The following is a 14,185-nucleotide window of genomic DNA, read 5'->3' on the forward strand; positions in this document are numbered from 1 at the left end:
ATTTTCAGAATGTGTGTTTTTAATAGCCGCCGACCAGAACAAATATGTGCTTAGCTTGGAAAACATTGGAAATTTGGAGTTCCCCAGAATGCATCCAGAGATATTTCTTTTAGTTCCTCTGCATCTCTGTCAAATTTAGATTCTTTTTTTTTTTTTTTTTGAGAAAGGATGACAAGGGAATCAAAAAAAGCAAGGACAAATGAAATGGGAAGTGCTTTAATAGGCATGTTTTATTGTTTCTGCCTGTTTTCTAACATAGCTTATAAAGTGAAAACACTGCTTTAATAAAAATGGAATACTCTTGATTACACAAAATCCTGTCCTTCATCCTTTGAGTCCACCGAGGCAGGCGCCCTCACTCCTTGGGACTGCTGACAAGGGCGGTGGTAGAGTACGAGTAGGGGCTGAGCAGGGCGGCGATGGTGTAGCGGCGGAGGCCAGAGTCGTTGGCTGTGAACACCACCTGCAGGGAACACAGACAGGATCGCTTTCCAACCGTGAATCAGAGCCCCCAACCATGAATCATTCAGAGACCGTGGGAAGTCCAGTGCCAAAGAAATTATTTTCATTTTCTTGTTTTCTGAAACAGTGGGTGCAAAAGGCAAAATTCCAAATACACTGGCCAACTAAGCTGTCGGAACCTTGCACAGCCCTTTCAATAAGATTCTTCACTCCCCACCCCCACCCATATAATTAGATCTCTCTTTGGGGGGGCAAACTTGCACTGATAATCAAGGTGGCTCTAACCTGACCGAGGGAAATCACAGATCTCCTTAGTGCTTGTGTCTCGTGTTCTCGGTTTTAGAAAAAGGAAGAGAGAATGTAGAAACTGCCATTAGTGACCCAAAAGCCTAAGAATGATGGTTGCAAGCCTACTGCAGACTTAGAGACCCTAGAATTTTGAAGCCGGAAGGGAGCATTCTTCCCATTTCACAGATGAGTGAACCAGACCTCTGAATTAGGGTGTTTGGCCCACGTTCATGAAACGGCAGAGCCAGGCTAGGAATTAAGCCACCTGTCTCCAAACTTGAGACATTTTTTTCCCCCTACTATTCCTTTGTATCTCCTAACATGCAGAAGAATAAGTGTATTTTGTGTATATAACATGCAATGAAATATGGAGTCAAAGCATCGGAGGGTTCTATTTACAGTGCAAGCAGAGTATGGAAGATCATGTTGGAATTCTGCAATGCACACATGTTGGGGCTCTTTTAAGCTTTGGAACTGGGCAAATTGTCTATGAGAGCATGGTTCCCATTAGTTATATACTTCAGGCAAATTTCGTAGAGGTGAGACTCCAAGTGCTGGGATAGTCTAGGTGCCCAGAGTGAGGCAAGTTGAGATAACAGTTCAGAAGGGAGATGGAGGGCGGCAAGCAGGTATTTAGTTTTACTTATTTTATACAGAGGTCCTGGATTGAACTTTGAATACACACTATATAAGCACCTTTTATTTTAAATAGGGACAAAGGAAACCTTGATGACTTGGGGATGGGAGAAAAAAAGATCCAATTAAACTGTACTTAAAAATATCATCAGAACAGGAAGAGGTGAGAATTGCTTAAGAGTCTCTACAAGAAGAAGAAATATCGTATGACATCCCTTAAATGTGGAATCTAAAAAGAAACGATACAAGTGAACTAAGGTACAAAACAGACCCACAGAATTAGAAAACAAACTTGGGGGGAGGGATAGTCAGGGAGTTTGGGAAGGTCATGTACACACTGTTGTATTGAAAATGGGCAACCAACAAGGACCTACTGTATAGCACATGGAACTCTATTCAATGTCATGTGCCAGCCTGGGTGGAAAGGGGTTGGGGGAGAGTGGATACAAGTATATGTGTGGCTGAGTCCCTTCGCTGTTACCCGAAACTATCATGACATTGTTAATTGGCTATACCCCAATACAAAATAGAAAGTTTAAAGTCTGAAACCAAACAAAGAATCTCTCTGCAGGAGAAAGGGCATTCCTTAAAGGCCAAGTTTCTGGAAGCAGGTCAGGAGAATTTCTGATCTCTTGTAATGACACTGGCCCTGCAGACTCATTTGATTCTTCCTAAAAATTGTAAATGGCATGATCTGCATTCAGAAATCCATGAGGTCGAGAGGACTGATAGTTCCAAAGGGAATTTCTTATCTTGTTTAGTCTAATATGGCCCCCTGGGTCGTTGGCCAAGGCAGAGGTGACTAATGCTGAAGGATGGCAGTGTTTTGGAAGAAGCTGACAGAAAAGGAACTTATAGTTGAACCCACCACAAACCCACCAGTCACCAAGTGAGGCACTGGGACTTAGGTATGACTCCTCACGCTCTCTCCTCCCCTGTATCCATTCAGGCTCCAAGTTGGGCTCATGGTCCTGCCTGCAGTGTCTTACATCAGTCACTTTCCCTCCATCCCAAGGGCAGGGATATGTTTTCACTTCTGAATCTCTAGCTTCTAGCAGCCTTCTCAGCAATAGCAGGTTTTCATTTTTCAAATGTTTGTTTAATGAATACTGAAAGAGTGAGGAGCAGGCTAGGAAGCTAACATCTGATGGGCAAGAATAGCAGATCATGGGCAGGACAGTGCTGAGTCTCAGATGGTCTCAGGCTGAGACCAGGCGGGATAAGGATTACAGGGGGTTGGTCTGGTGCTCCAGGGTGGGGCCTAAGACTCTAGGGGCAAAAGTCTTGTGCTGGGCAACATCTAAAGCCTGAAACCACCCAAGACAGGAGCTCCGCATCTTGTTGCCTGGCCGAGAAGTAGCCAGAGACATGCGTCTGGGTAGATAGGGCTCCCTTGGTGACCTGTGGGCCCCAGAACTCAAACAGGCCTAAGGTTTCCCTGGCAACGCTGTCTACTAAAAGAACCGTTTTATGTCAATGAAAAGTCTCATCCATGACTAAGCCAGAGAGAATGGTTCCCTTTCATGCTGAGCTATTTTTGATGCAATTAGTTGATCTTTAACTCTGACCAGCATGTCTGGATTCTATTTCCGTGGCAGCTCATCTGTTTTACATGACTTGAGGAATTACAGGCAAGGAAGACATAAGGATAACTTTGAGGTTCCTACTGCCTCATCAGCAGAGGAACAGAGTGTGAACCAGGGGTTACGACTGTGTCTTTATTATTATTATTAGCTCTTCTTACAGGAAGAAAGCTGAAGCACACCTGAGGCTAAACCCAGCCTTGGCCCTGGTGGCAAATACTACTGTTCCTCCTGTTACTGGCCCCATTACCTCGACAAGTTACTTCACTTCCCTGTGCCTCACTTTCTTCACCTGTAAAATGGGGATAATAATAGGAATGACTGCAGGCATTGTTTACAAAGATCAAATAGGTTAAATATAGAAAACGGTAGTAGTTTATGCTTGATAAGTTTCACCTGTTGTGTGGCTATTATTATTTTGAATTTACTGTTTCTGTATGTACTGTCTGAATTCAATTATCCAAACCTCTGGAAGCAAGATGAGTTCTAGAATAAAAAAGTTGTCAGATTTTAGAGAAGTAAAATGATGCATCTAATTTTTGTTGTGGAACACCCTAAGTTGGGGTGTGGAGCATTGCCTAATAATCCAGTCTATTAGTATTTTTTCAGCAGACAAATAGTCACATTCAGGGGAAGGAATGAAATCTCTCAGGAGCATCTCTTAAGTTCAGGTCCTGTTGCTGAATCAATTATCATCAGAGAAAAAGCTTGCTTTTCAGAGTTTTGTGGATTTCTGATTGGAGAAATGAGAAAGGCGCTGTACTAGTCTGACATTTTCTTTGACTTTTCTGTGGTGTGCAAAGTGCAAGTGGCGCATTTCCTGGGATTGCAAACAAACAGATAAAAAATAAAACACAATGCTCGCATCCTTACACTCACCTCTGCATATTCATGGAACGGGGAAATGCCAAGTGACTTCCAGTAGGATTTGGTGTCTAATTCTACTTTGTATAGTCCTTCTACAAATTTGTCCTCTGTGGTGAGCCCGTGGAGCTCTCCAGAGTCACTGGTTTTCCTAAAAGGTGCAAAAGCCCAGGTTAAGTTAGGCATTGAGGGAATAAATGCCATGGCAAGGTGACACCACACACAGACACACAAACACAGACAAACATGCACACACATGGGAGTGTGTGTGTTAGTCACTTAGTCGTGTCTGAGTCTTTGTGACCCCATGGATTGTAGCCCACTAGGCTCCTCTGTTCATGGAATTCTCCAGCCCAGAATGCTGGAGTGTGTAACCATTTCCTTCTCCAGGGGATCTTCCTGATCCAGGGATTGATCCTGAGTCTCCTGCATTGCAGGCAGATTCTTGACCACCTGCGCCACCAGGGAAGCCCAAGAATACTGCAGAGGGTAACCATTCCCTTCTCCAGGGGATCTTACCAACCCATGTGAAGATATATATATATATATATATATTTTTTTTTTTTTCCTCAATTAGGTCAGGATAGGGAAAATTCTAGTGACTGTCTAAAATTAACTAACAGAAAACTTGTCAGGAATGTTTCCAAAAGCTCATTGTAGATTTTTTTTCTCATGAGGTTTCACTTCAAAAGAGACTTTGCAGCTAACCGTTGGTGTCTGGGTGAAGTTTCATAACTACCCTGGAAGTGGCCATGAGCTGCTCTGACTGTGGTTCCTTCGACCCCAGGGCCTCGCTCCTCTCCCCTGTGGTGTGAGTGTCTTCCAGAGGTGGTATCATCTGTGCACATGGTGGGGACCCCAGAGTGCAAGGAGAAACCTGTATCTGACTCTTCCATTGTTTACATAATTAAGTTCCTTGGCAGCTCTGTGCCATCAACAAATACTAGGCAATTCATTTTTCTTTTTAAACTAAGCAACTTCTATTTCCATGTAAGAACCCATTTGGTAGGCTTCCCAGGTGGCTCAGTGGTGAAGAATCCACCTGCCAATGCAGGAGGCATGGGTTCTACCGCTGGGTTGGAAAGATCCCCTGGAGAAGAAAATACTCCAGTATTCTTGCCTCGGAAATCCCATGGACAGAAGAGCCTGGTGGGCTACAGAGTCCAGGGGGTTGCAAAGAGTCAGACCTGACTTAGCAACTAAAATGACAATCTGTCTGATGGCTGGTGTTATAAATCATTCTCAATTAGACAGCAAAAACTCAGACAGACTAAAACAGAATGGCTCTGTTCATTACTCTCCCACCTTTCTTCTTTGCTAGGAAGAACACATTGATTTTTCCTTTTTTTGTCATCAGAAAAAAAAATTCCCACAAACATCTGAATGCTTATAGCATCCATTTTATCTCATGCTTAGAATATTCTCTTAACTACTTTCCATGGTGTGCTTGGCATTTTATAGAAACATAAATGAATTAACAAATAGAAACTCAGTTGAAACCACACCAAAGAAAATGGTCTTTCCAGTGATGGATGAAGAGTCATCATGTGATGACTTGGGGTTCAATTAAAACCCACAGAAAATCTCTTTCTGGGAAACATAAACACTTAGAAGTATTGCTTGGTACTGAGGATTTCTTGGTTGTTCATTCTTTTAGTTAGTTTGTGGAAAAGAATCAGCCTGCCAATACAGAAAACATAAGAGACATGGGTTCGATCGCAGGGTTGGGAAGGCCCCCTGGAGGAGGGCATGGCAACCCACTCCAGTATTCTTGCCTGGAGAATCCCATGGACTGAGAAGCCTGGTGGGCTATGGTCCACAGGGTCATGAAGAGTCAGACATGACTGAAGTGACTTAGCATGCAATGATGGATGAAGCGTCATTGCGTGATTCTTGGGATTCAGTTAGAACCCACAGATACTCTCTTGCTGGGAGATATAAACACTTAGCAGTATTGCTTGGTACTGAGGGTTTCTTAATTGTTCATTCTTTTAGTGAGTTAGTTTAGATTTACTAATATGTATTTTCTTTGAAACGGTTACTAGTAGAGGTGGAGAAACTCAATGAAAGTTCTAAAGCAGCCAGTGAAGGGGAGAAATCATTTGGGCTCCTGGTGCAGGGGAATGCAAGGCTGGTCTGGGTCTGTGCTTGATGTCACGTATCTTTCTCTTCTGTGTCCTTTCTTATGGAGCTTGACAATCCCAGCCTCACAGAGCAGATGCTCCACTAGGCTTTGCTGGACAACAGCCCTGGACTTGGGATGATCCAGATAAACTATGGACAGCTGCCTAGTCCGTGCTATCCCTCAATTCCTTTTCCTTCATTAATATATTAACATAAATTCTACATCTTTCCTAATAGCACAAATCAAGGACTCTCAGCTAGAGTGATATGTGAAGCCATCTAGGAACCTGGAGCTCCTGAAATTAAATACACATTTTTGTAGGCGCGTGTATATGTGCATTTTTCTTGGCATGGAATTCACAGTTTTCATCACCTTTTTTGAGTGGTTTGTGACCTCAGAAGGTGGTGAACTGGAGTGGGGTGATGGGAAGCTGTTCGAGGTTCTGGTCACTCCCAGCTGGGCCAGGCAAGAGGGCGTCCTTCTCAGGGCCCGCGTTCCCTCTGCCCACATTTTCAGTCTACTTGCTGGTTCCCTTAGTGAATGATGTTATGAGGGACACTTTGGCTGAACCCACCTGCATTGGCCAGGGCACAACAATAACTTCTTGCCTGAGCCATCTCACAGTAGGAGGTCCTGAGAAGTAACCTGGTGTTGCTGCCAAAAACTAACCAGGAGAATTCAGGAGGGGTCAAACGGAGGGAGGAGATGCCAGACCATGTGTCCTGCCAACCTCCCAGAAACCCTTGGGCTGGAATCCATCTTGGCTGAGAGGTGTGCTTGCCACCAGCTGGGACCTTGAGTCAGACCAAATATGGACACAAGCAAAATGATTGGCCAGAGACAACCGAGAAAGCCAAACCCACCTCCATAAACCCTGAGACTGAGAGCCGGGAGTAAGAGCGGACCTCCTGCCGCTCTCCACTTGGGTGTCCCTTCCCAATAAAGTCTTTTGCTTTGTCAGCACATGTGTCTCCTCTGACAATTCATTTCCAAGTGTTAGACAAGAGCCCACTCTCGGGCCCTAGACGGGGTCCCCCTTTAGGTAACAGTGTGATCCAGATAAACTACGGCTATCTGCCTAGTCCATGCTGTCCCTCAATTCCTTTCCTTCCATTAATACATTAACACAAACTCTACATGTTTCCTAACATCACAAGACAAGGTTTCTCAGCTTGAGTGGTTATATGAAGCCATAACAATGAGTGATGGGGGAACGGAAAGATATAACCAAGCCCCACGTCTGGGAGCCCCAGGCAGCTCACCCCGAGGCAAATGGCTCCCAGGTCTCGTCAGCAGCCTTCTTGAACACCTTCACACCCACATTCGCAGCAGGACTACCCCGGACGGCGTCCAGGACCTTGACCATCAGAGGACACTTGGATTCACCAGCGCCCTGGGTGGAGAGAAGACAAGTGACAAGTCAACAAAGTTGATCAGAGCCACAGGCTGCATCCTTTGTGGTGTGAGACCAGGAACAAGGCAGCAAAGATGCGAGAATCCCATTTTCAGTGACAGACGGGTTGACGGTTAATGAACTTCCTTACTCAGTGTACACAGACACAATTGTCTCCAAAGAAAGAATAGTTTCTGCCTCCGGACATGCTGTGCTCTCCTGGGGTTGTGTATTATGAACTTGAAGGGAGATAATGGTCCCTCTGAAAAGAGTGGCTTTGTTAAGCCTCCTCATCTGAGTGGAGTTACTGCAAAGATATAATATGCCACAGGACCAAATACGGGCTTCCCTGGTAGCTCAACTGGTAAAGAAGCCACCTGCAGCGCAGGAGACCTGGGTTCGATCCCTGAGTCGGGAAGATCCCCTGGAGGAGGGCATGGCAACCCACTCCAATATTCTTATCAGGAGAATCCCAGGGACAGAGGAGTCTGGTGGGCTATGGTCCATGGGGTCCCAAAGAGTCAGACACAGCTGAGTGACCAGATAGCTTAGGACCAGATAGCTTTTCCTGAGAACGTTTTACTCAGCTGCTGCTGTAGCAGTCCCTTCTTACTAGTTGCTGTAAAATAAAGTCAGATGATTTCATGACCCTTTTCATAGTTTTATTCTTCTAAGCCAAGCATCCCCAACTTCCGGGATCTAATGCCTGAGGATCTGAGGTCGAGCTGATGTCATAATGATAGAAGAAAAGTGCATGATAAATATAATACTCTTAAATCATCCCCCAACCATCCCCCAACCCCCACCTTCCAGTCTGTGGAAAAATTGTCTTCCATGAAACCAGTTCCTGATGCCAAAAAGGTTGGGGTCCGCTGTCCTAGGGGATTCAAGAATTAGATATTGGACTAGAAGGCTGTGCACCAAGCCTTTGAAGAATTAATCGGTACATACTTTTTGATTAGCTAAAGGGAAATCAGCTTTATCGAAGGTCAAGCTTCTGAAACTTCAGTAGTCACAGCTTCCAGAATATCGGATCTTTATTTCTACCATTCACCTGAGGGAAACGAGGCACCACTGCAAAGTCATAGAGGAGGGTGCCCAGGATCCGAGCCCCAGTTTAGTAAGCTCTGGAGAACTTCATTCTTTCTGAAGTTTGGATCAATGACATTTAAAAATAGATGCCGGCTGCCCTGGCCCCAGTAACAAAAGCTGGTTGGCAAAGCAGGAAGAAGTCACTTGTGCTTCATCCGCAGGAGACAGATGAAAGAGAGTCAGACACTCACCGCAGGGCTGGCCTCAGACACAAACACCAGTCCAGCGAGGCAAAGGAGGAGCAGACGGAAGGAAGCCATCCTGCCAAGAACTGCTGGGTCCCTGAGCAGACTGCCTCCAGCTCCAGGCTTTTATACTCACTTCACCCCAGCCAAGCTGCTGATCCCTGCCAACCGGACTCCAAACCTGCTGATTCTGATTATTGACTTAGTCAACAAAGGGAGAATAAGTAACCCACACAAATATGAACCTTGCCTAGAGAGATTAGAGCATCAAAACATTAGCTCTATGAAATATTCCTTTTTAAAAAAAAAAAAAAAGCCTTTATGGACATATTCTTAACAGGTCATTTGACCAGCTAAATCACCAAAACAAAACCATCAAAACAAAACAAAAATATTCTTCTCTGTGCTCGGCTGGATACAGTAATATTCTTGGAATGTTTTTTTCTCCCATAATATTTCTATGCATGGTTTTCCACTTTCTACACATTTTATCATTTATTTTAAATGATCGATGCAAGTTGTGATAATTTCTTTCACATGGAATGACATTTGGCTGTGCTCAGTCGTGTCTGACTTCTTGCGACCCCATGGACTGTAGCCCACCAGCCTCCTCTGTCCATGGAATTTTCCAGGCAAGAATACTGGAGGAGGTTGCCATTTCCTCCTCCAGGGGATCTTCCCCATCTAGGGATCGAACCCGGACCTCCTGCACTGGCGGGTGGATTCTTAACCACTGAGCCACCTGGGAAGCCCAATGACATTTGGCTGCACAGACTTAAATACAGTGCACCGGAAAACATCGCTACACTTGATCTATGTCTATGAGTCAACAAGGAAAAACCTTTGGCAGTGTTTACAGTTTAAAAACCCACGTTTCAGCCAAACTGAAAGTCATTTGGAAGTTTGGCTTAGTCAGCAATTTCTCCACAATTTTTGTATTCTTTTGAGAAAAGATTCTCGACCCAAGGAATAATGACACATTTAAAACTGTCATCCATGAGCCTGAAATATAGAGAGCCAGAGTTTTTTTTATGGCCTCTCCTGCACTGTATGTGCAGAAACAAGTTTCCCCAGCTGACTTTTGTCAGAATCCAAATTTCTGGATGGAAATAGAAATGACCGTGAGAGCTAGAAGCCTTCGTTGACAACAGATTCTCTTTGTCTTGACCGACTTCCATTTCTAGCTATGCTCTCAACTGGATTTGCTTGTTGGTGGTTTCCTGAGGTCAACCAACTCCCCTGCACATTCCCATATTCCTAGAATGCCTTCCTGTCCCTGTAATATAAGTCCAGGATTTATATTCATTTGATGGTTCATTGATTAAGTACCAGCTCTCGTGTGCATGTGTGTGCACCTGTATGGATGTGGTTTTGTTCATGGATTAAGACAGGTTTTGTCCTGATAGAGACATACATGGAGAATATGCAGAGAAGATGGACAGTCATTTTGGACAACCACATGTCAAGGGCTAGTTCAGTTTCAAGCTTGAGAGCTGGGGGAGGATTCCCCTAGTTGACAGCTTGGAAGACACTACACAAAAGATCATGAAGAGCTTTTTAGAAAGTGGTAGAAGGGACAGGAAGGCATTCTAGGAATATGGAAATGTGCAGGAGTTGGTTGACCTCAGGAAACCACCAACAAGCAAATCCAGTTGAGAGCATAGCTAGAAATGGAATCTCACAGGCTTAGAGTCTGACTCTGAAGTAGCAAAGGAAAGAGTTTTGAATTTGAAGTTCGATGACCTGAGTCCCAAACCTCGGTCCAGTTCCCAGGATTACCTTCTTTGAATTATTTAATATCTCAGATACTAAACTTACACATTTGTAAAACAGAAATACCTACTTTTTTTTTTTTGGCCGCTCCTCACAGCTTGTGGAATCTTAGTTCCCTGACCAGGGACTGAACCCAGGTCTTGGCAGTGAAAGTGCTAAGCCCTAACCACTGGGAAGCCAGGGAATTCCTTGGAATACCCACTTTTCTACTTCAAAGAACTATTCTAGTAACTTTTTACATGTGATAATACAAAAACTCCTAGTAAACTGTTGCCCTCATTCTGTTATAAAGTATAGTTATTGTTTACAGAAAAGAGTTCAACATCTCTGCTAAGGAGAAAATCCTTTCTCTTATATCTTTCACATATTGTCAACTAATATTCTCTGGACTATTTCTCAATGCTCATAACTTGGATGGGGAGTCTGTTTTTTGACTATGGATCTTAAACATTTGAATAGGCTCTCATACCCCAAGTCAATCTTCCTTCAAAGCATCTTAGTGCTGCTTCTGTTAAAGCCTAGAAATGTCTCCTAGAAATGTCTAAGTTAAAACCTAGACATTGTGAACTGGCGACCCTGGGCTGCCTCCAGCCCATTGACACAGTATGTTTGGCCTGAGGAATGTGCCTTTAAAAATTTTTTGAAACAGTTGTTAAAATTAAAATTGAGACATTGCATAAAAATGTGGATTTCTGGCTTCTCTTGGGAAATCAGAAAAGAATGTAGCATTAGGCCTGTTTGCACACATGATGATAATCACCAGGCTCTCATTCTATAATGCCCAGGCCTCTCCCTCCACCCCAAGCCTAGGTAACATCGCTAGTGGCACTCTCACGCTTGAGCATTTTTCTCTCCTTACACATGTTCTGTTTCTCTCATCTATGTTCCCGCCCAGCCTCTTGAAAATTTGAGTTTGAAACTGCTGGTCTTCTAACAGCCACTTGAGAGGTGAGTGACAGCTTGTTTTCTATTTGCCAAATAGTCCCGCTTCTCTGAACAATTCCTTTTCAGACATACTTCCCAGAATCCTCACCACCCAGAACTTCCTCCTCTGATACATCCCAATTGGTGGCCAGGGCTTCTTTTCAAATGGGACTCTCTGAACTGGACACATGCTTCAGCTGAAATCAGGCCACTGTGCAGAACTTTGAGACTGTAACCTTCTTTTGGTCAGAGCTATGGTTTTTCCAGTAGTCATGTACAGATGTGAGAGTTGGACCATAAAGAAGGCTGAGCACCAAAGAATTGATGCTTTTGAATTATGGTACTGAAGAAGACTCCTGAGAGTCCCTTGGACTGCAAGGAGATCAAATCAGTCAACCCTAAAGAAAATCAACTCTGAATATTCATTGGAAGGGCTGATGCTGAAGCTGAAGCTCCAATACTTTGGACACCTGATGCAAAGAGCCAACTCATTGGAAAAGACCCTGATGCTGGGAAAGATTAAAGGCAGGAGGAGAAGTGGGTAACAGAGGATGAGATGGTTAGATGGCATCACTGACTCAATGGACATGAGTTTGAGCAAACTCCAGGAGATACTGAGGGACAAGGAAGCCTGGTATGCTGCAGTCCATGGGGCTGCAAAGAGTCAGATACGACTTCCACAATGACAGTTCAGTTCAGTCGCTCAGTTGTGTCCGACTCTTTGCGATCCCATGAATCGCAGCACGCCAGGCCTCCCTGTCCATCACCATCTCCCGGAGTTCACTCAGACTCACGTCCATCGAGTCCATGATGCCATCCAGCCATCTCATCCTCGGTCATCCCCTTCTTCTCCTGCCCTCAATCCCTCCCAGTATCAAAGTCTTTTCCAATAAGTCAACTCTTCGCATGAGGTGGCCAAAGTACTGGAGCTTCAGCTCTAGCATCACTCCTTCCAAAGAAATCTCAGGGTTGATCTCCTTCAGAATGGACTGGTTGGATCTCCTTGCAGTCCAAGGGACCCTCAAGAGTCTTCTCCAACACCACATCAATTCTTAGGCACTCAGCCTTCTTCACAGTCCAACTCTCACATCCATACACGACCACAGGAAAAACCATAGCCTCGACTAGACGGAGCACATCCTTAACTCTAGTAGCTGTGACCACATCTCCCCATGCTAACACTACCCATTTTGACTGCTTGGTCACAATGGTCTAAAATCACCATGTATCATCCATCATCTGTGCTTTTGTCATTTATGAATCTTATTTGGTTTTTACCTTTATTGAGGTGTAATGGACAAATGAAGTTGTAAGATATTTCAAGTGTATATTGTGGTGGTTTAGTATATGTATACCTTGTGAAAGGATTCCCACCATCTAATTAATGAACATCCATCTCCTTGTGTATTTGTGTATTTTTTCTTTTTAGTGAGCGCATTTATGTTCTACTCTCTTAGCAAATTTTAATTATATAATACAATGTTACCAACTTGGCCCTGTGTGCTGGTACTCAGTCCTGTCTGACTTTGTGACCCCATGGACTGTAGCCAGCCAGGCTCCTCTGCCTATGGAATTTTCCAGGCAAGAATCCTGGAGCGGTTTGCCATTTCCTACTCCAGGGGATCTTCCCAGCCCAGGGATCGCACCCAGGTCTGCTGCATCTCTTGAACTGGTGGGCAGATTCTTTACCACTAGTGCCACCTGGGAAGCTCATTATAAACTTTAGTCACCATGTTTTACATTAGGTCTTCAGACTTTATTTATCTTATAGCTGGAAGCTTGTACCCTTTCACCAAACCCTTTCTATTTCTTCCAGCTCCTGGCAACCACTTTTCTACTCTCTGTTTCTGAGTTCAACTTTTTTATACTCTACACATGGGTGAGATCATACCACGTTTGTATTTCTCTGGCTTATCTTACTTAACATAATGTCCTCAAGGTTTATCCATGTTGTTGTAAATGGCATTTTTTCCCCTTCTTTCTCATGGCTGGATTATATTTCATTGTATGTATACATAGCACACCTTATTTATCCATTCATTCGTAGACAGATATTGAGTTGTTTCCATATCTCGGCTGTTGTGAATAATGCCGCAGTGAACACGGAAGTATACATATCTCTTCAAGATCCTTTTTTCATGTTCTTTGGATATATACCAAGAAGTGAGGTTGCTGGATTTTATGCTAGTTCTATTTTTAATTGTTTGGGGAACCTCCATACTGTTTTCAATAGTTGCTGTACCAATTTACATTCCATCAGCAGCACACAAATTTTTCCTTTTCTTTACATCCTGGCCAGCACTAATAATCTCTTGTCTTCTTTATGGGCCTTCTCGGGTGGCTCAGTGGTAAAGAATCCTCCTGCCAATGCAAGAGACGCAGGAGACATGGGTTTGATCCCTGGGAAGATCCCCTGGAGGAGGAAATGATGACACAGTCCAGTATTCTCACCTAAAAATTCCATGGACAGAAGAGCCTGACAGGCTACAGTCCATGGGGTCTCAAAGAGTCAAACATCATTGAATGAGCATGCACCCACATCTTCTTTATGATAGCCATTTTATCAGGTATGAGGCAATATCTTACTGTGGTTACCATCTATGAATTTTAACCTAAACACAGGAACCTATATTCATGTCTGATCTATCTCCTGGTGTTAGTTCCACCCCCAACGCCACCCATTTACATCACCTACTAGTTGACTCTAGCGTTTGTTGTAGCAGCGCACCCTCCAAGTCTCACGCTCTTGGCTGCTTTGATTTGCTTGCCTTCTAAACTACCACTGACCTGGAAATCATTAATAAATTTTGAGTCTGAACAACACAAGGAGGTCGAGGGAAACTGAAACTACAGGGAGCAT

General features: G+C 44.0%; 1 protein-coding gene across 1 annotated transcript; it reads right to left on the bottom strand.

The window, feature by feature from the left end:
* Positions 1-217: 217 nt before the first annotated feature.
* Positions 218-8,749, bottom strand: TTR (transthyretin). Its single transcript, XM_068993873.1, has 4 exons — positions 8,635-8,749; positions 7,221-7,351; positions 3,849-3,984; positions 218-463 (listed from the first exon to the last, which is right to left on the bottom strand). The coding sequence occupies exons 1-4, from the start codon at positions 8,701-8,703 to the stop codon at positions 356-358; spliced, it is 444 nt and encodes a 147-aa protein (XP_068849974.1). The 5' UTR covers positions 8,704-8,749; the 3' UTR covers positions 218-355.
* Between the last annotated feature and the right edge of the window lie 5,436 nt (positions 8,750-14,185).

The sequence above is a fragment of the Capricornis sumatraensis genome, chromosome 21, assembly GCF_032405125.1.
Source record: "Capricornis sumatraensis isolate serow.1 chromosome 21, serow.2, whole genome shotgun sequence".
NCBI lineage: Eukaryota > Metazoa > Chordata > Mammalia > Artiodactyla > Bovidae > Capricornis > Capricornis sumatraensis.

Coding starts and splice junctions, on each gene's coding strand:
- TTR (XM_068993873.1), bottom strand. CDS start 8,703: ATGGCTTCCTTCCGTCTGCTCCTCCTTTGCCTCGCTGGACTGGTGTTT. Junction 7,352..8,634: donor TGTCTGAGGCCAGCCCTGCG/GTGAGTGTCTGA, acceptor CTCTCCACCCAG/GGCGCTGGTGAATCCAAGTG. Junction 3,985..7,220: donor TGGGAGCCATTTGCCTCGGG/GTGAGCTGCCTG, acceptor TGCACCTTTTAG/GAAAACCAGTGACTCTGGAG.